The 23716-nt window shown below is 37.9% G+C and overlaps 1 protein-coding gene across 4 annotated transcripts; it reads left to right on the forward strand.

Moving 5' to 3' along the window:
* On the forward strand, positions 1 to 17897 carry FGB (fibrinogen beta chain). 4 transcript variants are annotated; one of them, XM_070386678.1, is made up of 11 exons: positions 1 to 71; positions 900 to 957; positions 8697 to 8811; positions 10574 to 10594; positions 13132 to 13323; positions 13774 to 13957; positions 14926 to 15153; positions 15662 to 15775; positions 16134 to 16259; positions 16470 to 16755; positions 17354 to 17897. In XM_070386678.1, the coding sequence occupies exons 3-11, from the start codon at positions 8752 to 8754 to the stop codon at positions 17583 to 17585; spliced, it is 1443 nt and encodes a 480-aa protein (XP_070242779.1). In that variant the 5' UTR covers positions 1 to 71; positions 900 to 957; positions 8697 to 8751; the 3' UTR covers positions 17586 to 17897. The 4 variants fall into 4 exon arrangements, with proteins under 4 accessions (XP_070242779.1, XP_070242781.1, XP_070242778.1 ...); XM_070386677.1 differs by lacking the exon at positions 1 to 71 and adding an exon at positions 92 to 802; XM_070386680.1 differs by lacking the exon at positions 900 to 957 and having other exon boundaries at positions 33 to 71.
* Positions 17898 to 23716: the final 5819 nt, after the last annotated feature.

The raw sequence follows: 23716 nt of genomic DNA on the forward strand, positions 1-23716 counted from the left end.
CCGGGGTGAAGCGACGGGCTCTTCTTCTCCGGCCGCCTCTGGGGAGGAGCTTCTGGACAGCAAAGCGGAAGGTGCAGGAGTCGCGTGACGATGCGTTTCACTTCCTCTTGCAGAAATCTTGAGATAATAACGTTTTCTGCCTTACTCACAGCCTTAAATACTTTGATTTAGGGTTGTGGTCTCATGTCCTTTGTTCTCTGGAATGTTAATGCGATTTCTTCAGACGAACTAACAGTTTTAGGGAACTTCCGGAGAGCGCGGGAAGGCTCTTACACGCTATTGCCTTCTTTGAGGGGGCGCCTCCGTGATGCACGTAGCCAGATTGCGCTATTTGACTCAGTTTGGCTGAAAGCCATTAGACGTCTTTGTATTCTTGGCGCCCAGAAACAATTCCACTTACACTGTCCATCAAGCACTTGTTGAAACAGTTTCAATTTGAAAAATTCTGCAAAATATTTTGGTTTTAATAGCATGTGGCAAAATCTCAAATTTATTTTCCAAAGATTTTTTTTTAAAGTCTCTCAGAACTCTTGGCCATTTCTTTTATTTTCCACTAATACAGGTTTTTTAAAATTTTAATCTCTCAAAACTCTTGGCATAACTCTTGTTTGCTAGTTGTCCAATGATAAATGTGGCTTCAACAATGCCAGGGTACAGTTGGCCAAAAGTGGGGAGAAGAAAAACATCTGAAGACAAGGCATTTTTATATATTAATATATACAGACTGGTGCCAAAAGATGGGCATTTTCTTTTATACCCAGGTAGACTCTGCAGTTTGCAATCGTTGTACCTATACTTCTAGGTAAGGAGGAAAATTGATGGAACTGGATATTTGCAAATTTGAATAGACGAACGTTTTATTGGCTCTCCTGTTCTTTAACCGTAGTCACTTTCTGCAGATCTTGTCATCAGAGCACCTGCTTTAAGAGGGAGAAAAATCTATCAAAGTATAGCAATGTGAGTTGATCATCTCATTTAAAAATTAATTTTTAATTCATTATAAACGTTAAGATCATGCATGTATTGGAAAATACAATCATCTCTGAGTTTGAGTGTAAGTTTGGCTTTAAGGGGATTTCCCTGGTGGGTCAAACAGTAAAAGAATCTGCCTGCAATGAAGGAGATTTGAGTCAATCCATGGCTCAGGAAGATCCCCTGGAGAAGGGAATGACTACACACTTAAGTATTCTTGGCTGGAGAATTCCATGGACAGAGGAGTCTGGCCAGAGACAGTCCATGTGGTCGCAAAGAATAGTCAGTAACTGAGCGACTAACACTTCACTTGGCCTAAAGAAGTAATTTTCAATAACAGTGGCCACTAATAGCAGCCCTTGCAAGGAAATGCTGTAATATAAAATGTATACTTGGAAAATAAATCAAAGTATAACTTACTTTTAGATAGAAATAATTATATAAAAGAACATGATGTTACAGGGCAATAAAATTACAGAGAAGAAAACAAGATTCTAATATATCTATGGCAATATAGATGAAGAAGACATGGTACATATATACAATGGAATATTAGTCATAAAGGACAAAATAATGCCATTTGGAGCAACATAGATGGACCTAGTTAGTGATTGCCTGAGTGAAGAGATTGTACCGAGTGAAGTCAGAGAAACACAAATATGTGCTGTCACTTATATGTGGAATCTAAAACAAATGGTACAAATGAACTTACGTACAAAATAGAAACAGAGTTACAGATGGAGAAAATAGACTTATGGTTACCAGAGAGTAAGGGGGAGGGATAAATTGGAATTGACTTATGCTTACTACTATATATAAAATAGATAACTAAGAAGGACCTACTGTAAAGCACAGGGAACTCTACTCAATACTCTGTAATGGCATATAATAATCTAAAATAATTTAAATAATAATCTAATCTAATTAAAAAATAATCTAAAAAGAGTGGATGCTGCTGCTGCTGCTAAGTCGCTTCAGTCGTGTCCGACTGTGCGACCCCACTCCGTCCATGGGATTTTCCAGGCAAGAGTACTGGAGTGGGGTGCCATTGCCTTCTCTGAAAAAGAGTCGATATATGTATATAAATAACCGATTCACTTTGCTGTACACCTGAAACTAACACAACGTTGTACTCCAATAAAAATCAAAACAAAACAAAAACCAACCTTGTCCTGGCTGATACCCAGAGCTGCCTTACTTGAGCAGTAGAGGTCAGTGCTGCTCTTGATAAATGTAGAAGGATTGTTTGCAAAAGTGCACATGGTGAATACTTTATTAATGTATATTATTAGGTCTGTTTGGATGAAGCCTATAGTACAAATTTTAAGGAAAGTCTCCCTTTATTAGTTGAGCTCTTTTTTTTTTTTAATTCACCAATATAGGAGATCCCTTTATTCCCTATTAAAAGTCAGTAACTTGTATATATGCAGCTAAAACATATAATGGGGGAAAGATCTCATTTATAGCAACAATAAATGAAAAAATATTCAAGACATGAGAAAAATGAAAGGGCATAAAAAGATTTTAATTAATGAAAATATATCTTATGAAGATTCAAATTTATAAATGTCTGTTATGTCATTGATCTAATCTTGGGCACATTTTACAGAAAATACTGTGAATTTTTGTTTATTTATTTTTGGCTGCACTGTGTCTTTGTTGCTTTGCACGGGCTTGCTCTAGATGCGGTGCGTGGGGTTGCTCCTCAGTGCACTGGCTTCTCTCCTTGCAGAGCACAGGCTCTCAGGTACACCGGCTTCAGTAGCTGTACCACGCAGGCTCAGGAGTTGCAACACTCTGGCTCTAGGGCTCAGGCTCAGAAGTTGTGGCCCACAGGCTTAGTCGCTCTGCTGCATGTGCAGTCTTCGTGGATCAGGGATCAAAACTGTGTCCCCTGGATTGACAGGCAGATTCCTATCCACTGCACCACCAGTGAAGTTTGAAAATACTATAAATTAATTCAAGACATTGCTATTAAATAATGAAAAAAAATTTTAATGTTATAAAATACTCCAAATAAAATTTTTTTCATTTTCTACAGAGTTTTAGTGCTGATACTTTTATATATACTTAATATATAAAACTTTAAGTGATTTATTGCATTGTTTGAAAACACAGCTCCTCTTCTAATGCACAATTTATGCTTTTCTTAAAAAAAAAAAAAGCTTGATTCCCAATCAGTTGATCTTAACTTTCCCTTTGAAATAGTTCAGCAGACCCCAGAAGCCATTTCAGCCTAACTTACTAAAAGAAAATGGCGGGGGAGGGGGCTGTTACTATTTAAAAGGACATTCAGTTCAGTTCAGTCGCTCAGTCATGTCCGACTCTTTGTGACCCCATGAATCGCAACACGCCAGGCCTCCCTGTCCATCACCAACTCCCGGAGTTTACACAAAATCATGTCCATCGAGTCGGTGATGCCATCCAACCATCCCATCCTCTGTCGTCCCCTTCTCCTCCTGCCCCCACTCCCTCGCAGCATCAGTCTTTTCCAATGAGTCAGCTCTTCGCATGAGGTAGCCAAAGTACTGGAGTTTCAGCTTTAGCATCAGTCCTTCCAATGAACACCCAGGACTGGTCTCCTTTAGAATGGACTGATTGGATCTCCTTGCAGTCCAAGGGACTCTCAAGAGTCTTATCCAACATCACAGTTCAAAAGCATCAACAGTCCATTTCTCACATCCATACATGACCACAGGAAAAACCATAACCTTGACTAGATGGACTTTTGTTGGCAAAGTAATGTCTCTGCTTTTGAATATGCTATCTAGGTTGGTCATAACTTTCCTTCTAAGGAGTAAGCATCTTTTAATTTCATGGCTACAGTCACCATCTGCAGTGATTTTGGAGCCCAGAAAAATAAAGTCTGACACTGTTTCCACTGTTTACCCATCTATTTCCCATGAAGTGATGGGACCAGATGCCATGATCTTCGTTTTCTGAATGTTGAGCTTTAAGCCAACTTTTTCACTCTCCTCTTTCACTTTCATCAAGAGGCTTTTGAGTTCCTCTTTACTTTTTCTGCCATAAGGGTGGTGTCATCTGCATATCTGAGGTTATTGATATTTCTCCCGGCAATCTTGATTCCAGCTTGTGCTTCTTCCAGCCCAGCGTTTCTCATGATGTACTCAGCATATAAGTTAAATAAACAGGGTGACAATATACAGCCTTGACAGACTCCTTTTCCTATTTGGAACCAGTCTGTTGTTCCATGTCCAGTTCTAACTTGCTTCCTGACCTGCATACAGCTTTCTCAAGAGGCAGGTCAGGTGGTCTGGTATTCCCATCTCTTTCAGAATTTTCCACAGTTTATTGTGATCCACATAGTGAAAGGCTTTGGCTTAGTCAATAAAGCAGAAATAGATGTTTTTCTGGAACTGTCTTGCTTTTTTGATGATCCAGCTGATGTTGGCAATTTGATCTCTGGTTCCTCTGCCTTTTCTAAAACCAGCTTGAACATCTGGAAGTTCATGGTTCAGGTATTGCTGAAGCCTGGCTTGGAGAATTTTGAGCATTACTTTACTAGCGTGTGAGATGAGTACAATTGTGCAGTAGTTTGAACATTCTTTGGCATTGCCTTTCTCTGGGATTGGAATGAAAACTGACCTTTTCCAGTCCTGTGGCCACTGCTGAGTTTTCCAAATTTGCTGACATATTGAGTGCAGCACTTTCACAGCATCATCTTTCAGGATTTGAAATAGCTCAACTGGAATTCCATCACCTCCACTAGCTTTGTTCATAGTGATGCTTTCTAAGGCCCACTTGACTTCACATTCCAGGATGTCTGGCTCTAGGTGAGTGATCACACTATCATGATTATCTGGGTCATGAAGATCTTTTTTGTACAGTTCTTCTGTGTATTCTTGCCACCTCTTAATACCTTCTGCTTCTGTTAGGTCCATACCATTTCTGTCCTTTATTGAGCCCATCTTTGCATAAAATGTTCTCTTGGTATCTCTAATTTTCTTGAAGAGATCTCTAGTCTTTCCCATTCTGTTGTTTTCCTCTATTTCTTTGCATTGATCACTGAGTAAGGCTTCTCAGAGATTTGGCAGAAGAGTCAAATGATTAAGTTTAGAAGTTTTGATGGCTTCTGCTGCTGATGTTGGTAGACTTTGTCTCTAGAATGCTGCCGTAAATATACATCTAGCCAATCAACCTGATTATTTTCTTAGCTTATTTCCTTCACAAACATGAATTTGGGGAAGAGAAGCTGATAGGGCTGGCCTGGGTAAGGGATCTACCCCTACTGAGTCACCTGTGGCTAGAAGGTCAAGGTATCACAAGGTATCACTAACAGGACCACAGGAGCTGCACTCCTGCATTTTAGGGGTCATTCCAAGAGAAGGGAGTGGCATTCCAAATTCCAAAATGTTTGTCACAACATTGTGGTTTTGAGTCTAATGGGACAGAAGTAAAACAGCATCTCTGTCTTTTCTCCAGCTCCTGTGATCAGCATTGTGTTGAAGGGAAAGAAATGTCCTATTTGTCTCATTATTGCCATTGTCTATATCAGCTTTTTAATATCGATAGAAATCTCCTCTGTCCATGGGATTCTCCAGATAAGAATTCTGGAGTGGGTAGCCATTCCCTACTCCAGGGGAACTTCCTAACCTAGGGATCAAACCTGTGTCTCCTGAATTGCAGGCAGATTCTTTACTGCCTGAGCCGCCAGGGATGCCTATCAGCTTCCTTAAGAAAAGCAAATTGGCATTGACCAATCAGTAGAAGGAAACTCTCCACAGGAGACAGAGCTATCTTACCCTTCTTCCCTGCAGTGTGCTTTCCCATTGCTAAACAATCATGGCTGTCACTGCCACCCTGGTCTCAGGCTTGCCCATCAACGCTCTGGTCTAAGTCTTCAGTATTAATTTCTCCTTGGCTAGTGGTTCTCAAACCATGGTTCATGGCAAGAAAACAAACAAAAAGACCATACAGAGACTAACAATGATTTAATATTGTTCTCAAAGCCTGTGTCAGTTTAAACAAAGAGAATCAATATTTAATTCTGTTCATTCAATCATTCACTCATTCTATGTTCACAAACTAGTTCAATGGATATTAATACTTGTCAAAACCTATCATGCAAAGCATGATAGCATATTCAAAAGCAGAGACATTACTTTGCCAACAAAGGTCCGTCTAGTCAAGGCTATGGTTTTTCCTGTGGTCGTATATGGAGGTGAGAGTTGGACTGGGAAGAAGGCTGAGCACCAAAGAATTGATGCTTTTGAATTGTGGTGTTGGAGAAGACTCTTGAGAGTCCCTTGGACTGCAAGGAGATCCAACCAGTCCATTCTGAAGGAGATCAGCCCTGGGTGTTCTTTGGAAGGAATGATGCTAAAGCTGAAACTCCAGTATTTTGGCCACCTCATGTGAAGAGTTGACTCATTGGAAAAGACTCTGATGCTGGGAGGGATTGGGGGCAAGAGGAGAAGGGGACGACAGAGGATGAGATGGCTGGATGGCATCACTGCCTCGATGGACATGAGTCTGAGTGAACTCCGGGATTTGGTGATGGACAGGGAGGCCTGGCGTGCTGCGATTCATGGGGTCGCAAAGAGTCGGACACGACTGAACGACTGATCTGATCTGATCTGATCATGTGAAGAGTTGACTCATTGGAAAAGACCCTGATGCTGGGAGGGATTTGGGGCAGGAGGAGAAGGGGACGACAGAGGATGAAATGGCTGGAAGGCATCACCGACTAGATGGACATGAGTTTATGTAAACTCCGGGAGTTGGTGATGGACAGGGAGGCCTGGGATGCTACAATTCATGGGGTCGCAAAGAGTCGGACACGAGTGAGTGACTGAACTGAACTGATTATGTGCCAGGTGTCTGAAATAACTATATAGTCACTCAAACCACAAGTTTCAAGTCCAAAAGCCTTTTCAAGTCATTTTTCCCTGGGAAGAAGTTTTGGGTCTGTAAGTTACTGTTCCCAAAGCTTCACATTTCCCCTGCTTTGGCACAGGGTTTCAGGTTCAGCACATATAAGCAATTTTTTATTTTTGTCTACCCCTCTAAACACAAGGACTTCCCTAATGGCTCAGACGGTAAAGTGTCTGTCTACAATGCGGAAGACATGGGTTTGATCCCTGGGTTGGGAAGATCTGCTGGAGAAGGAAATGGCAATCTACTCCAGTACTATTGCCTGGAAAATCCCATGGACAGAGGAACTTGGTAGGCCACAGTCCATTGGGTCACAAAGAGTTGGACACAACTGAGTCACTTCACTTTCATTTCCTTTCTAAACACAAAGCTTTGTGAGGACAGGGTCCTTGTCTATCTTGGTGACCAAAGTATCCTTGGCCTCTAGCACAAGGTAGGTGCTCCATAAACATTTGATGAACACAGATGGCCTTGTGTGCTATTACTGAGCCTGACTTGAATTGTATCAAGGACAAATGCATTGACGATCAGTGCCGGCAAGTCCACCCTTCTTGCCAGAGAGCTGCTGGGCAGAACGGATTATTTCTGTTTTCTCTGTCACTGATTTACTGCCCTTGACTTACGTAAGGGGATCAGCTACTACAAAGAACCCTGCACTATTGATCTAAAAGTATAACTGAACAAATAGTACTCCCTTCCTCCTCCACCAATGGCATCAACGTTTAAAAAAAAAAAAAATGAAGTATTTTAGTAAGCAGAATCTCTGCAAATGTATTTCTTCTCACTGAAAATACAGAAATTTACTGTGTAATATTACACACTTTAAAGTGTTAGTATAGCTGTATAAAACTCTATGAAAACTCTAGCAATAACTAGGCTTAAACTCATAGTTATTACCACTCCATCAGTCATGCCTCTCACACAGATATGAATATCCAACCCACACTCACATATTACAATGAAAATGTAAGAGAAAACAAAGGGTAAGACACTATAGTCTCAAGAAAAAATGGCTGGCCAATTCAACAACAGCAAACCCAGGCCATATCTTTACCATGTTTTCGTTTTGTTGGGCAATATGTTGTAATGGGCACAGAGTGTGAACTGTCTGATTAGACAGACATGGGTCAAGTCCTGGTACCAGTACACCTTGAGTTCTTTACTTAACCTCTTGAGCCTGTGTTTCATCATTTTTAGAATTTAAAGTAAATAAGTGATTATTAGAACTTGGCATTTGAGGCCTGTTTCAATGAAAAGATAGTTCATTCATTCTTTCTATGATCTTTTTAATCAAATGCCTACTATTTCTTATTCACCAGTGTATCCTCAGCTTCTATTACACTGCTTGTCACATAGAAAGCCCTCAAGAGCTATTTGTGGAATGAATGTTCTGTCTCAGTCTTATGGAATGTGAATTCTAGTAGCTTCCTTCACTTTCCTGGTGATAATGGTTAGAATGCCTGTCAGAACAGAACAGAAAAGTGAGACTGTAAAGGAATTTTCACTTTAATGTTATGCAAGGTACTGTAATATACTAGAAGGAATTTTAAAAATTAACAGACCTCTGGAAATTAAATAATGGTCCTACTGCTAGTTGATGTAATGTCAGTGTTTGAAAATGAAGTAATAATGTGATAATGTTATCTCAAAAGAAAAAGCATTTTTAGTTTTCTTGACATAGTCAATCGTTTTAAATCAGCAAAAGTCTGACATCATTAAAACCCTGTCCAGATGGTTAAAATGGACTTTTTCTCAGTTACATTTTGAAGGAAAGTATTATTGCATCTTATTCTAATTAACATGCAGATACATACATCTGTTTTCCTCAGAGTGTGTATTCTTCTAAGAAAGTCTTGTCAGTCGTGTACGACTCTTTGTGACCCCATGGACTGCAGCACACCAGGCTCCTCTGTTCATGGAGATTCTCCAAGCAAGAATACTGGAGTGAGTTGCCATGCCCTTCTCCAGGGGATCTTCCCAACATAGGGATTGAACCCAGGTCTCTGGCTTTGAAGGTGGATTCTTTACCATCTGAGCCACCAGGGAAACCCAATGAATGAGATGTAAATTTGGAATAATTCAGTCAATTATTTTTCTTATTTTAAACTCAATACTTTGATTCTATAAATCTGAGTTAAAAAGATTTAGGAATGCAACTTAAGCTATCCAGAGAAGAAAGAAATTTAATGTGTCTCATTCCATTATCAGCAGTCCGTTTCCAAGCATTGTTTAAAACATACTCTTCAGATCCAAACCTGGGTCTTTTTAATAAAATCACTTAAAATTGAATGACAAAGTTTTCACTTTCCATACCAAAAAACCCAGAAAATGCTGTAAAGCAGCACACTTGCTAGGATTTACACCATTGGCTTTGGTTTTCCTATTGATTATTGTAAGAGTTGTTAATCCTGATTGCAAAAAAACAATGAAAAGATAAGAGAGATGCATTTGTTAGCTTATAGGAAATCATGAAAGGAAATGGGACACATTTAGTGTCTGAACTTATACTTAAAATAGGTAAATGAAGGCTTCCCTGATAGATCGGACACAACTGAGAGACTTTCACTTTCTTTTCACTTTAAATGAAGGCTTCACTAATGTTAAAATAACATTGTTTTAAAGATAATATAAAATAAATTTTAAATATCTATCCAGTCACCATAATAATGATTTTCATTTAGGAATCTATAATCTACTAATCATTTTAATACAGTTTACAATTATTTGAAAATTTTAATGTATCAATAAAGAACAAAATATGAAAACTGGTTAGAGCAAAAAATGACTGCATTTTCTTTTTGATGTTAGTCTATCGTAGCATAAGGCATGAATATTAATTTTGCTATTCTGATTAATGTCTGAAAGATAAGATGAACATATGGTAATGTAATTCTTGAGTTTAGTGGCCTTTTCAAAAACTAAATTACAGGATTACCTCCAAACAACATTTATGGTAAACCTTTAGTGAGTTCACAGTGTTAGTGGGTGCCTTGTAAGTAGGTCCAATATTTTGTGCTCAGATTAAAAGTATTTTTTTCTTCATACATTCTTTGGGAGCCTGTGTAGCATCCACATTAATTTACAGGAAATATAATACACAGCTCTTTTAGGAATGTCCCAATTTCCCATCATATTGTCCAATTAAATGAACTGAGGAACTTTGGTGTTACTAAACTTGGCCGACAGAGAACAATTGTATGACAAGTAAATAAGTCTTGCTGGGAAGATGTTGCTTAAGGGATAAAATGGTTCAGTCAACAAGTGAACCAAAAAATTAAATGTTAACTAAGGAAGGTAACCACTTGAAAAGGGATAGCTAACAGAGGATTCAGGTATATATAGGACTGAAGATCTCTCAGTTAAGTCCAAAGCGAAGGATGATTTCTTGCAACTTCGAAAAATTTAAAACCATGAAACATCTATTACTGCTACTTTTCTGTGCTTTTATAGTTCAGGCCCGATTTCCTACTGACTATGACGAGGTGACTTTTACATATTATTATATTCTTACTAACACTATTAATATAACATATAACCAAATCATAATCATATCTGAATTTTAATGAAATTAGCATTGATTTTAGTCATGAAATTGAATTGTTAATTTCTAGGACCTATTTTATTTAAAGAATGTTGTATAGTATTTCTTACATAAAAACAAAATAATAATTTCTCATTTTCTGCTTTATCACCTTTATTTTCCCAGGGACAAGATGACAGACCTAAGGTAAGATGTGCTTTTCTTGATTGTTGTCCCGAGTAGTATGATTTTCATTTAGTTCTAGCAATATGTTTTTATAATCTGAGAACAAAAACTTGAAAATTTCACAGACTATAAAATAAAAGAGCAGTATTTTAAAAGAAAAAAGCTGTAATTGCTGGGTAGCTTTTTGGTGAAGCAAGGTAATATGTAGCTCCTGAAATTATTGGCTATTGGTAAATGAAAATTGTGAACTAAATCTAAAAGTAAAATAGATCACATTCTGTGATAGAAGATTAAAAATTGTTTTTTATTGAGAAATTTGTATATTGTTATTGTTAATGGTTATGAAATATAGCACTCCATTTAGTTTATTCATTTATAGAACAGTTTTGCCTCAAGTATCACTCCTACTGGTTTGAAGATGTCAAAATACAAAAATACATTTAGAAAAATGACACTTTAAGAATTTAAATTTTAATTTCAGGTGACTCCTGATCTAATTACCTGTATATAACATAGTATCTGCCACACTAGAAAGAAAAGTGCACAGTGAATAAAGTAATTAAATGAAGTGATTCATTTTGGATCATTTGTTGAATTTAAATGGAACCTAATATATAGCTCCTGAAATAATATATAGCTCCTTTTAATTATCAAAGTATACATATAAAAAGATAGTTATATGATTAATTGAGTTAGGTAAGAAAAATGTAAAGAATGTGTAAGAGTCAACTTTTATAAAGCAGTAGGCTAAGCACTTTTACATTCCTGCTCACTGACTAAAATACACAGAGATAGTTTACTTATTTATCCTTCCAACTGGATTTTCTAGTTTTAGTTATTAAATAATAATAAGTGGTCTTATTAAAAAATAAGTGGTCTTCATAAACCTAAATATTCATATAATTTCTTTTAAACATTTTTCATTTCCTTTTCTCTAGTAAAGCTAGATTACCATTGCTACCTTTCTAATGATACTCTAAATAAAAAGAAAGTACTTCTGTTATAATTTGATTTGTAATAAACAGATGAATCACATTTCATAAAATTTATGTTAGAACAGACCATCTTTGACTGTGACCATATATCTTCAAAACAATATATATTTCCTACAAATCTTCATACATGATTATTTTTATTGCAATTACACATAACATACTGTAGTTTAATTTCAGAAGTTAAGCAGGGGAATCTGGCCAGGTTTAAAGCCTAGCACTCTCCTACTAAATGTATTGTCTCTTACTGAATAAATGATAGTAAAATTCCAAATACAGTCATTCAGTGACCTCTAGACCCACCAGATAGCTGAGCTTAGTCTCTGGTGCAAATCTAGTCCTTTGTTAATTTTTAATTAAACCCTGAAAATGAAAGGTGTGGTGGTGGTGGTGGTGGTTTAGTTGTTAAGTCGTGTCCGACTCTGCGACCCCATGGACTGTATAGCCCACCAGGCTCCTCTGTCCATGGAATTCTCCAGGCTAGAATACTGGAGTGGGTTGCCATTTCCTTCTCTACCTGAAAGGTGTAATTACTGACAAAGACCGTATGATGATAATAAAGTTAATCCAGGCCAGCACTTTTGCATTGTATTGCATATTTTCCACTTCACTATCTTTTAATGTTATATTTTAATTAGCAAATAATTTCATTGCAATGCACATAACCTAAGAATTATTTAAATGAAATAATTATTTTAAATGAGAAAATCATGGCATTTGATAAAGAAATCATGTAAGAAATTTCATGAGAATGATTTGACAATTTTGTTAATAGACAAGATTGGAGTTAGTAGTGGAAAAGCCACTTACACTGTAGTATCTGTTACTGTTATGTGTGATTGCAATAAAGATAATAATGAGAACTTAATATGTGCCAGGCACTCTTCTAAGGGTGTCACATGCAGTAAGTCATTTAATCCTTAAAATCATCTTATATAGCAGATATTATGACTACCTTTATTTTAGAGATAAAGTAATTCACCCGCAGTCTTTAGAACTAGAAAGTGGTGTGGGCCAAGACTTGAAACCAAGTAGTCTGACTCCAGAATACCTTATTCCTTTACAAACGTGTTAGAGTCAATTGGTGTCTTATTACAAATACATTTGTTTTTAATAAATCTATATTGCCACTTAAGTATTATTAACTAAGAGCTAGTGAAATAATCAGTTCATAAAAATTAAAAGTGATAATTACTGGAATTTAGTAATCCAAGTGGCTTGAGAACATTTTTTCCTCCTGACAGTATAGATTTCATAGTATTTTGTGTGTTCTAATGTATAGATTTCAGGAATCTGAGTTCATTGCTATTCATCATCTGTTGCAACTTTTTTTAAGGACTCTTTTTAAAACTCCTCAAGGTACAATAGCTCTTTGCACTGTTTTTCTTTCTGCTCTTACTAAAGAGACCTGAGGAACCTATTGATTTGCCAACAATAGCTAGTCAGTTGATGGTCCTTAAGCAAATCATAGTTTACTAACCTAAGTTATAAAATGAGACTGTTGGAATACTACATCTCAAGTTTTCCACAACACTCTTCGTTTTATTTCTGCCTGGCCCCCTGAAGGTAGGTTTGGATGCCCGCGGTCATCGGCCCTATGACAAGAAGAAGGAAGAGGCCCCCAGCCTGAGACCTGTGCCCCCTCCCATCAGCGGAGGTGGCTATCGGGCTCGTCCCGCCACAGCAACTGTGGGCCAGAAGAAAGTGGAGAGAAAGCCCCCTGACGCTGATGGCTGCCTGCATGCGGACCCGGATCTGGTGGGTGCACTCATGGCTCTGACCGCCGTGGGCCTCCCGTGTGGAGAAGCCCGCATTCATGTGTCTTCCTGATGAGCACTGACCCACGTTACCATCACTGTCATTTTGCTTGCTTCTTTTGGATGTAAATACAGAACATAAACTTACTGGGCCTTGGGCTAAGGGTGCTTTTCTAGTTTTCTTTGGTCTGCAGCCAAGATTACAAATCAGGACACAGGATGTTCCCTCTTCTTCATACTTGCCCACTTTGTCTGTTCAGGTGGTAATACTTTCATACCTAATTACCTTTGTTCTATGGTAAGGATTATTTTTAATCTTCAGAGAATTATAATGGTGAGTCTAGAACTTCTGGTCTTATATAAAGAAAGATATCATTGAATTTTCACTATGTGCTTGTTTTGCAAATACCTCAATCCTACATCTGATGTTGGCTATTTTCTTTGTATATAGGGTGTGTTGTGTCCTACAGGATGTAAGTTGCAAGATACTTTGGTAAGACAGGAGAGACCAATCCGAAAGAGTATAGAAGATTTACGTAATACTGTGGAGTCTGTTTCCCGGACCTCGTCTTCCACCTTTCAATATATAACTCTGCTAAAAAACATGTGGAAAGGAAGGCAGAATCAAGTACAAGGTAGATATCCTTGTGGTTTCTGTTTGATTCTATTACAAAATTGAAACTGTCAGAGTGCCATGGGAACGCACAGTTCTGAGAAGATCCAGGTCTCTAGATGAGCCTGGGTAGTTCAGTATGAGCCTGATTACCCCAAGGCCCTCACTTAGGCATCTTCACCTGCAGCTTGTTTGTAATAGTAATAGTATTGTAATACTAGTAATAGTATTGTAATACTATGTAATAGTTTGTAAGCACTATTCAACTCTAACTCCCAGTCTGGCATCAGAAAGGATGATTTTCTGTGAAAATTTTTACTGTGAGTCCTTATTTTTATTCAATAAGAAACTTATGACTCTGAAGACAATATATTCCCAGAGTGAAAATTTAGCATTTATAGATTTAACCTTTGACATTTTAAATATACGTGTCTATGATATCTTCAGTTGAATTGCAAATAATGATCCCATCATTTGAAACTTGAGATCTGAATTTCGAGTGGTATTGGCCTGGTGGTTAGGAATCAGCTAGTGACTGACTGGCCATAGGTATCTCAGGGAGTAGCCTACCCAAATCTGGACATTTTTTCAAAGGAATCATGGCATTTCTCTTGCATATTTCTGCTGCAGTTATGTGAGATGGATAAGTAAATTAAGTGTATGTACTCTGTAAGATGTTGAACTTCTGAGATGGAACTTCTGCTTTCTCCTCTTTTCCTTATCAAAGAAATAAATAAACAACTTATTGAATATATCATTAGGCTTAATTTTTACCTTAATCTAAGGTAAATTACTAGTGTAGTGACTATACTTTATGTTAATTTATGTATGCCATGGACCAAATAATTTTCCCTAAGTGCAACTACATATCACGACTGCCCGATGCCCGAGTCTAGTCTATTCTCAAAATCAAAATCATGATTGTATAGTTGAATACATTTAATTTTTCGTCAAGAGAAAACGCTAACCATCCCTACACAATTTTTCCAGATAATGAAAACGTAGTAAACGAGTACTCCTCACATCTGGAAAAGCACCAGTTATATATAGATGAGACTGTGAAGAATAATATCCCAACTAAGCTTCGTGTGCTCCGTTCAATTCTGGAGAATTTGAGAAGCAAAATACAAAAATTAGAATCGGATGTCTCAACTCAGATGGAATACTGCCGCACCCCGTGTACTGTTACTTGCAATATTCCTGTGGTGTCTGGCAAAGGTAACTAGTTAAAATATATTTCTAGAAGGTTACGGAAGAATTCACACTCTCTAAGAATAAGAGAACTGAAACAAGTTCAGTAGATTTCCCCCAACAGATCCTAAGTACCTCTCAGCACATCATGAAGATATCCCCAGCATACCTAATGCACTCACCAGCTTTTGAAGAGTAGGAAGCAGCGTGATGATGCTGGTAGCTCAATGGGTGTAATGTACATACTTGCTTGAATAGATGGGAACCATGGATAGATGCAGGGACTTCTCCATCACATGTGTTCTGGAAGTTTATGGATATCAAGATATAAAAGGTGGAGAAGGGCTTTTTCACTCCCTTGGAAGATTACGAGTGTGATTTTTAGTAAGAGGAAGCATCAGTTTCTGTAACATTTATCCTCAAATATCTAAAATAAAACATTCTTTAGTAATCAGTTATCTTACAAACTTGGTGACTAAATACAAAGTAATGATGTTGTATTCCCTAAATACAATTTGTTCTCCTATGATTGCAGAATGTGAGGAAATCATCAGGAATGGAGGTGAAACATCTGAAATGTACCTCATTCAGCCTGAGGATTCTAGCAAACCATATAGAGTATACTGTGATATGAAAACGGAAAAAGGAGGTACGTGTTTGATAGCTTTTGACTATTATGCTGAAATTATTTTGATACCATAAAATGCCAGGAAATAAAATCTAGCTTTAACAAAACTAACAATGAGTCATTTGATTTGGAATACAATCTGATATTTTAGAAGTTATAAAATATTTATGATTCACAGTTTTGGGTAAAAGATAAAGCACTTGCAGTTTCCAAAGATTTTTCAAGTTTTCCTTTCACATTTATTTCCTTATTATATCTATTTAAGGACACTAAATATCAGTGGGCATAAATTAAATGGACAAGGAAGTCAGATATTGCCCCCAAAGGGTCATTATTTGTTAGTGGTTAATATGTGTTATTTGTTTTCTTTCAACCAAAGGATGGACAGTAATTCAGAACCGTCAAGATGGTAGTGTTGACTTTGGCAGGAAATGGGATCCATATAAACAAGGATTTGGAAATATTGCAACCAATGCAGAAGGGAAGAAATACTGTGGTGTACCAGGTAACAACTGGGAGTACAAAATAAGACCATTCTTTATTTAGATTTTTTTCCGTTTAAAAAATATAGTGTTGGTAGTCTGCTTTTAGGACTTTTAGGAGGTTAAGAAGTATTTACAAAAGGAGCATAAAAGCTAATGATAAGAGGGGAAAGGCAGTTTTTTGCTTTCAAAGGTTTTATTTTTGGTGAGATTTTATTTTCTTTTTCCTTTAGGTGAGTATTGGCTTGGAAATGACAGAATTAGCCAGCTTACCAATATGGGACCCACAAAGCTTTTGATTGAAATGGAGGACTGGAAAGGCGATAAGGTGACGGCACTCTACGAAGGATTTACTGTACAGAATGAGGCCAACAAATATCAACTGTCAGTGAGCAAATACAAAGGAACAGCTGGCAATGCCCTCATAGAAGGGGCTTCTCAACTGGTGGGAGAAAACCGGACCATGACCATCCACAACAGCATGTTCTTCAGCACGTACGACAGAGACAACGACGGCTGGTACGTGCTGCTGCTTCTCTCCTGCTTTCAGTGCCACGGCTCATGTTGCTGCCTGGAGTCGTTCATGACAGCAAACATGACTAGTGACTCTCGTTTCCTGGGTAGTTCCTGTGTGCCAGCACTGTACTAAGCTCTCTCTGAAGCACTTCAGCTATAAGGTTGCCACTGCTGTCCTCATTTTACACATGAAGAGTAGCAAGATTAAGTAATTTACCCAACATTACATAACCATAAAAAATACAACTGTAATTTGAGCACAGTTACTTTCTAAGTAGTGAGTACTGAGATAGATTTCTGTATGTCTATCATGGACTGTGTCTTTTGAAACCTCTATTTTGTTTTCTAAGAATCTGTAACACTAAGAGATATGAAAGCTATCATTTCAGGATAACATAATGAATATTGGTGAATTTGCCACATGGGCCCAGTCATCTCCCTTTCTTGCTATAGGGCACAGAAAGCCCTTGGTGCATTATTGTGACTTTCCATATAGAATCAGAGGGAAGGAATATTGCACCCAGTACTCCTCTGTGGGCTTTGCAAAGAATTAACTTGAGAGCACTGCAGTTGTAATAACTCCAAACAAATTTCCTTTCAGGAAAACTACAGATCCCAGAAAGCAGTGTTCTAAAGAAGATGGTGGTGGATGGTGGTATAACCGATGTCATGCAGCCAATCCCAATGGCAGATACTACTGGGGTGGAGCGTACACCTGGGACATGGCAAAGCACGGCACAGACGATGGAGTGGTGTGGATGAACTGGCAGGGCTCCTGGTACTCAATGAAGAAGATGTCCATGAAGATCAGGCCTTACTTCCCAGAGCAATAGTACCCCCGACACAGAGTATTATTCTTCCACATGTAATAACATTTTTATATATCATGTTATCAGAAATTTTTTTTCATACCTTATATCTCTCTAAAGCTATCAAAATGTAGTTGGTGTGAGTTTTCAGAAAAAGTTTTTAGGACAAATGACATTAAAAACAGCACATGGTTTTCTTTCATATTTGTCACTTCCATTGTGTACCAAGAAGTAACTAAAAGGATGATTGTGGACAGTCACTGTTCATAATTTCCATTCCAGTGGATTGTGAGAAGTTTCAAATTAGGAAGAGAAATTGAGGTGAAGTAAAATCATGTGTTTAAAATCCACTTTGAACCTCTCTTTATTTATGTAAGATCTATCACAGAAAACTCAAAAAGATTTATTCATTAAACCGGTTTATGTTACAATAAATTAGTGTCTTATTTTGTAATCCACGTGGTCACTGAGTTAGGCTTTGAAGCTGTGAGCAGAGAGAAGCATTCACAACCTCAAGCAGCTAACGAGCTGACTGTGGCACCCTGAAGGTTCAGCGTCTCACTCTGCTTCACGAAAAGTCACTGCTCTGCAGGGAGGTAGACTTGAGGACCAGAGAGACCAAGAGCACAGTCCCAGTCAAGTCTTCTCCATTTGGTTTTTGAGGGAAACAGTGAGCTAACAAGCAGCACTTGCCCCTGGAAATTTGGCCTACTGGCCTCAATTGGGTTTTTGTTTTACACGTGGTCACAGCAGAACCAAAACAGAAGTGGATTTCTCTTCTTTCCACTTCTTGGGAAATGAGTATGTCAACTCAAATTTTCTTTCCCTTTGTATTCTCCATCTGCCCTGGGACAACCCTCTGACCCTCTGGCTTCCTTCCCTCCTGCAGGGTCATTGCCCCTGATTTTCATGGAAGCAGTGTCCTGAAGCCCGTGTTGGTCATCTCTGCATCTAAGCAAATGTTCGTTTCTATCATGGCAATGCCATCACTCTCTTAACTCCTCATCATACCTTACCTTTTATCCAGTTTCCCTGCCATAAGTTCTGTCCCATCCCTACCTATATTCAAGCTGTTACTGTTATAATAAATTAATGTAACAGAGTATATTAAGTGTACTAAAAATAGAAAATTGTGCTAAACATAGAAAATTCTGACCAAGTTACTTTCCTACTTAATGTTAGCTTGTTGTTATCTAAGTGTTAAAATCCAGGCTTCTTAGCTGGGAGTGAAAATGGTTTGTTACTTGGTCCCAGCACTGTCTTCTGCCCCTGTCCCCCTTCACCATACACCTACATTCTTGTCACAGTGAATTTTTCACCATGCCAGGAAAGGGCAGGCCCCTTAATATTATGTTCCTGTTGTCAACAGCATCTTTCCTCCAATACCGTCTGACAAATTGCTGTTCATTTTCAAGGCTTAATTTAAATGCCATTTGTTAGGTCTACATATCTTTCTCCTTTGCTAGTAATGAGCTCTTATTAATTTTTGATTCCAGATGTATGGTTTTTATAAATTTATAAATATTATATAATGTATACATTTATATATATTAAAATATATAAATCTTATATTATTAAGACCTTATTGTTCAGTTCTTAAGTCACATCTGACTCTGTGTGACCCAATGGACTGCAGCTCGCCAGGCTTCCCTGTCCTTCACTGTCTCCCAGAGTTTGCTCAAACTCATGTCTATTGAGTTGGTGATGCCATCCAACCATCTCGTCCTCTGTTGTCCCCTTTTCCTCCTGCCCTCAATCTTTCCCAACATCAGGGTCTTTTCCAATGAGTTAGATCTTCAAATCAGGTGGCCAAAGTATTGTAGCTTCAGCTTAACCATCAGTCCTTCCAATGAATATTTGGTGCTGATTTCCTTTAGGATTTTCTTTAAGATCTTGGATAGACCTTTTATAATGTAGAATACATTTTCCCAAAAAAGGTACACATAGAAACTCAGTATGCAAAATACTTGAAAGTAGATGTTTTTAAGCAAGACTGAGTATAGCAAAAGCCCAAGGAAAAAAGGATGGGGAGGTGCAATATCCCTCAGACCTTTGCTCAATCCCCTTATGTACTCAGGACTGAGTGAATTCCTAGAATTTAAAGTAAAGCCACAGATTAAAACCCACTAAAGGAGATAATCCTGTGGTCAATTCTTAGTTAATGTACAGGTATCAGAAACATGGAGATCACACCTAGGTAATACGTAATATCTATCTAGAAAGAAATAAGCATTCTTATGCGAAGAGTTGACTCATTGAAAAAGACCCTGATGCTGGGAGGGATTAGGGGCAGGAGGAGAAGGGGACGACAGAGGATGAGATGGCTGGATGGCATCACCGACTCAATGGATGTGAGTTTGGGTAAACTCCAGGAGTTGGTGATGGACAGGGAGGCCTGGCGTGCTGCGATTCATGGGGTCGCAAAGAGTCGGACATGATTGAGTGACTGAACTGAACTGAACTGAAGGTATCATTTGGTAAAAAATGTTACATATCTGATTTTTGCCCATTCAAGTTTTAAATTTTTAAATACAGTCAAAAGGTAGTGTCCCCTTGTTAGAGTATATAAAACAGTATCTAAAAACTTTAGCTCATGACTTTTATGAAGATAATAAAAAATGAGTTGAAATTAATAATTTCATATTTTCGCATGAGAACTATAACATATTTCTTATACAATTAAGACTGAAAGTATAAAACAAATTGTGGAGGACATGGAAACTCACTCCAGTATTGTATTCTTGCCTGGAGAATCCCCATGGACAGAGGAGGCATGCAAGCTACAGTCCATGGGGTCACAAAGAGTCAGACACAACTGAGTGACTAAACCCAGCACAGCATATATAGTTCATTAGAGCTATGAAGGATATATGAACCTGGGACATAAACTTCCCATTCCTCTGCATTTAGGAACCAAGGAAAAACAGATAACTAATATAACGAAAGGCCTGTTTTTTAAAATGAACATATGTGGGGCAAAAACATGGATTATCTAACATATCACAAACCACAGTAGTTGAGCCAACACTTCTATTTAACCATTGCACACTGAAATACCATGTACAATGATCATCTAAACCTGCAGAACTTATTTAAAACACAGAGTTCCTGGTCTCAACCTAGGTTTATTGCATCAGAGTCTCTACATGGGAAGATGGAAAAAAAATATTTTTTAAATAAATGACCCTAAGAGATTCTGATCAGTGGCTGGACTTCAGAACAAGTGAGTCAGGCTGTGTTTGCATTCTCCAGAGACTCCTGTCTTTCTTATCTAGCACTTTTTCCACTCAAGTGGTGACTATGAGGCAATATTTAGAGAAAGAGGTCATCTTTGAGATTACGTGACTTCACAGATAACCACTGCTTATGTTTAAGATCCAGTTTGGGTTTAGCAACATGATCCCCAAATACTTGAACCACTATTTCTACTCTGGTATCTATCAGTCTCAGGTGATTCTTTAGTTGGACTTTTAATTTTTCTGAGGTGTAGAAACAAATGAGAGATGCTACCTACCTTTTTGTACGTAGAGCTGAAGCTGTGGTTCTGAACACTATGCACCCCCACACTGTGCCGTGTGATTTGATGATCCCTCCTTGAGTTTCCTCTGCCGTGCAGCTCTGCACCAAGTCACAGTGTGCTGGTGTGTTACGGCTAAACCTAGGAAAGGGAATAAGTTCTGTTTATTTTAACATCAATTGTGGGTTGTTGCTTTTTTTCTTTTTTTTTGGCCACACAAATTCACATGTGGGTTCTTAGTTCCCTGACCAGGGATCAATCGAACCTGCAGTCCCTGCATTTGAAGTGCAGAGTCACAATCTCTGAACAGCCAGGGAAGACCCTAATTATGGTTTTAAATAATGAAAGTAGTACTATTACTTTAGATAATAGTAAAACTCATGTCCATTGAGTTGATGATGCCATCCAACCATCTCATCTTCTGTTGTCTCCTTTTTCTCCTACCCTCAATGTTTCCCAGCATACGGTCTTTTCCAGTGAGTCAGTTCTTCACATTAGGGGGTCAAAGTATTGGAGCTTCAACTTCAGCTTCAGTCCTTCCAATGAATATTCAAGGTTTATTTCCTTTAGGATTGACTGGTTTGATCTCCTTTCTGTCCAAGGGATTCTCAAGTGTCATCTCCAGCACCACAGTTTAAAAGTATCAATTCTTTGATGCTCAGCCTTCATTATGGTCCAAATCTCATATCCATGGGCTTCCTCTGTGGCTCAGCTGGTAAAGAATTCACCTGCAATGCGGGAAACCTGGGTTCAATCCCTGGGTTGGGAAGATCCCCTGGAGAAGGGAAAGGCTACCCACTCCATTATTCTGGCCTAGTGAATTCCATGGACTGTATAGTCTGTGGGGTTGCAAAGAGTTGGACACAACTGAGCAACTTTCACTTTCACTCATATCCATACATGACTACTGGAAAAACGATAGCTTTGACTATGTGAACCTCTATCAGCAAAGTGGTCTCTTTGCTTTTTAGAACACTGTCTAGGTTTGTCATAGCTTTTCTTCCAAGGAGCAAGCATCTTTTAATTTCGTGGCTGCAGTCACCATCTGCAGTGATTTTGGAGCCCAGGAAAATAAAGTCTGTCGCTGTATCTCTTTTTTCCTGATCTGTTTGCGGTAACGTGATGAGACCAGATGTCATGATCTTAGTTTTTTAAATGTTAAGTTTTAAGCCAGGTTTTTCACTCTCCTCTTTCACCCTAATCAAGAGGCTCTTTAGTTCCTCTTCACTTTCTGCCATTAGAGTAGTATCATCTGCATATCTGAGGTTGTTGATATTTCTCCGTGCAATCTTGACTCCAGCTTGTGCTTCATCCAGCCCATGCTTCATCCAGCCCAGCATTTCACATGATGTAATCTGCATAAAAGGTAAATAAGTCAGTTCAGTCGCTCAGTTGTGTCTGACTCTTTGCGACCCCATGGACTGCATAATATCTTTTTGCCTTTTCATGCTGTTAATGGGGTTCTCAAGGCAAGGATATGGAAGTGGTTTGCCATTCCCTTCTCCAGTGGACCACGTTTTGTCAGAACTCTCCACCATGACCTGTCTGCCTTGGGTGGCCCTACACAGCATGGGCCATGTTGTGTAGATGTTTTGTGTTATACAGATGTTGTGTTAAACATGTTAGATGTTTTGCGAAATACAGAAAAAAGTAGGATCATTTCTAATTTTAGCACTCAACAGGGAAGCAATTAATATCTTGATAGATTTTTGTTGTTATTATTGATAGATTGATTAATTGCTGTTGTTATCCTGTGCATGTTTTAGAACTTGAAGTTTTCACATTGTGTCATAGAAATTTTTTCATGTTACTTAATATTCTTCTATAATTTTCTATCATATGATTTTTAATGGCCATATGATATTCCATCATGTGCCACATAATCTTTTTTTTTAAACAAATGTCTCTCATTAGACATTTAGATTTTTCTGACCTTGTTCTAATAAGGACAATGCTGTGATTAGCATATTTTTGCATGTAAAATATAATCTGTATTATCTATAAGTTTTTATCTACTTCCTTCTAGAATAAATTCCTAGAAGCAGAATTTCTAGAGAAAATAAAGGATTTTGGCATTCTAAGTGCTTTTAAATTACAATATTGCCAAATAACTCTCCATAAAGATTGTACTGATTTACCTTTGGCACACAGAATTAGAGGTGTTTGCATTTTTATTTTCTCCTCCTTCATGAATGCTGAATGCTGATTAAAATATTGACAATTGCTTTAAGTTTCACATATTTAATTACTAGTGTGACTGCAAGATTTTAAAATGTTTAATGACCATTGACTATCTTCTTTTGAGAGTTTCTTTTTAGGTCCTTTCCCCAATTTTCTATGAGAAGAATCATCTTTTATATGAATTTTTAACTGTTCTTAAGTATATAAGACAGCAATCAGGAGCATGATATTACCCATGATTTATTCAAGTATTTTATTTCCTAGGTGATTACACTGGGTCTTAAGCTTATGCAAATCATTTTAACTGGTATGAATAGTAACCATTGCACCATTTCTCTCCTAACAACAGGTGATGTTTTTTGGCTTTGTCTTTTGACTGAATTATATTTATTTCTCCAACAACATTTTATTTGACAAGTTTCAGTTTTACGAAGAAATTATAAGAACAGTTTAATGA

Source organism: Bos mutus, chromosome 17 (assembly GCF_027580195.1).
Source record: "Bos mutus isolate GX-2022 chromosome 17, NWIPB_WYAK_1.1, whole genome shotgun sequence".
In the NCBI taxonomy this organism is placed as follows: domain Eukaryota; kingdom Metazoa; phylum Chordata; class Mammalia; order Artiodactyla; family Bovidae; genus Bos; species Bos mutus.

Excerpts from the sequence above, each read along its gene's own strand:
- FGB (XM_070386676.1), top strand. The coding sequence starts at position 630 with ATGTGGCTTCAACAATGCCAGGGTACAGTTGGCCAAAAGTGGGGAGAA. Across the intron at positions 13,958-14,925 it reads AAGGCAGAATCAAGTACAAG|ATAATGAAAACGTAGTAAAC; the intron begins GTAGATATCCTT and ends CAATTTTTCCAG. Across the intron at positions 16,260-16,469 it reads GAAATACTGTGGTGTACCAG|GTGAGTATTGGCTTGGAAAT; the intron begins GTAACAACTGGG and ends TTTTTCCTTTAG.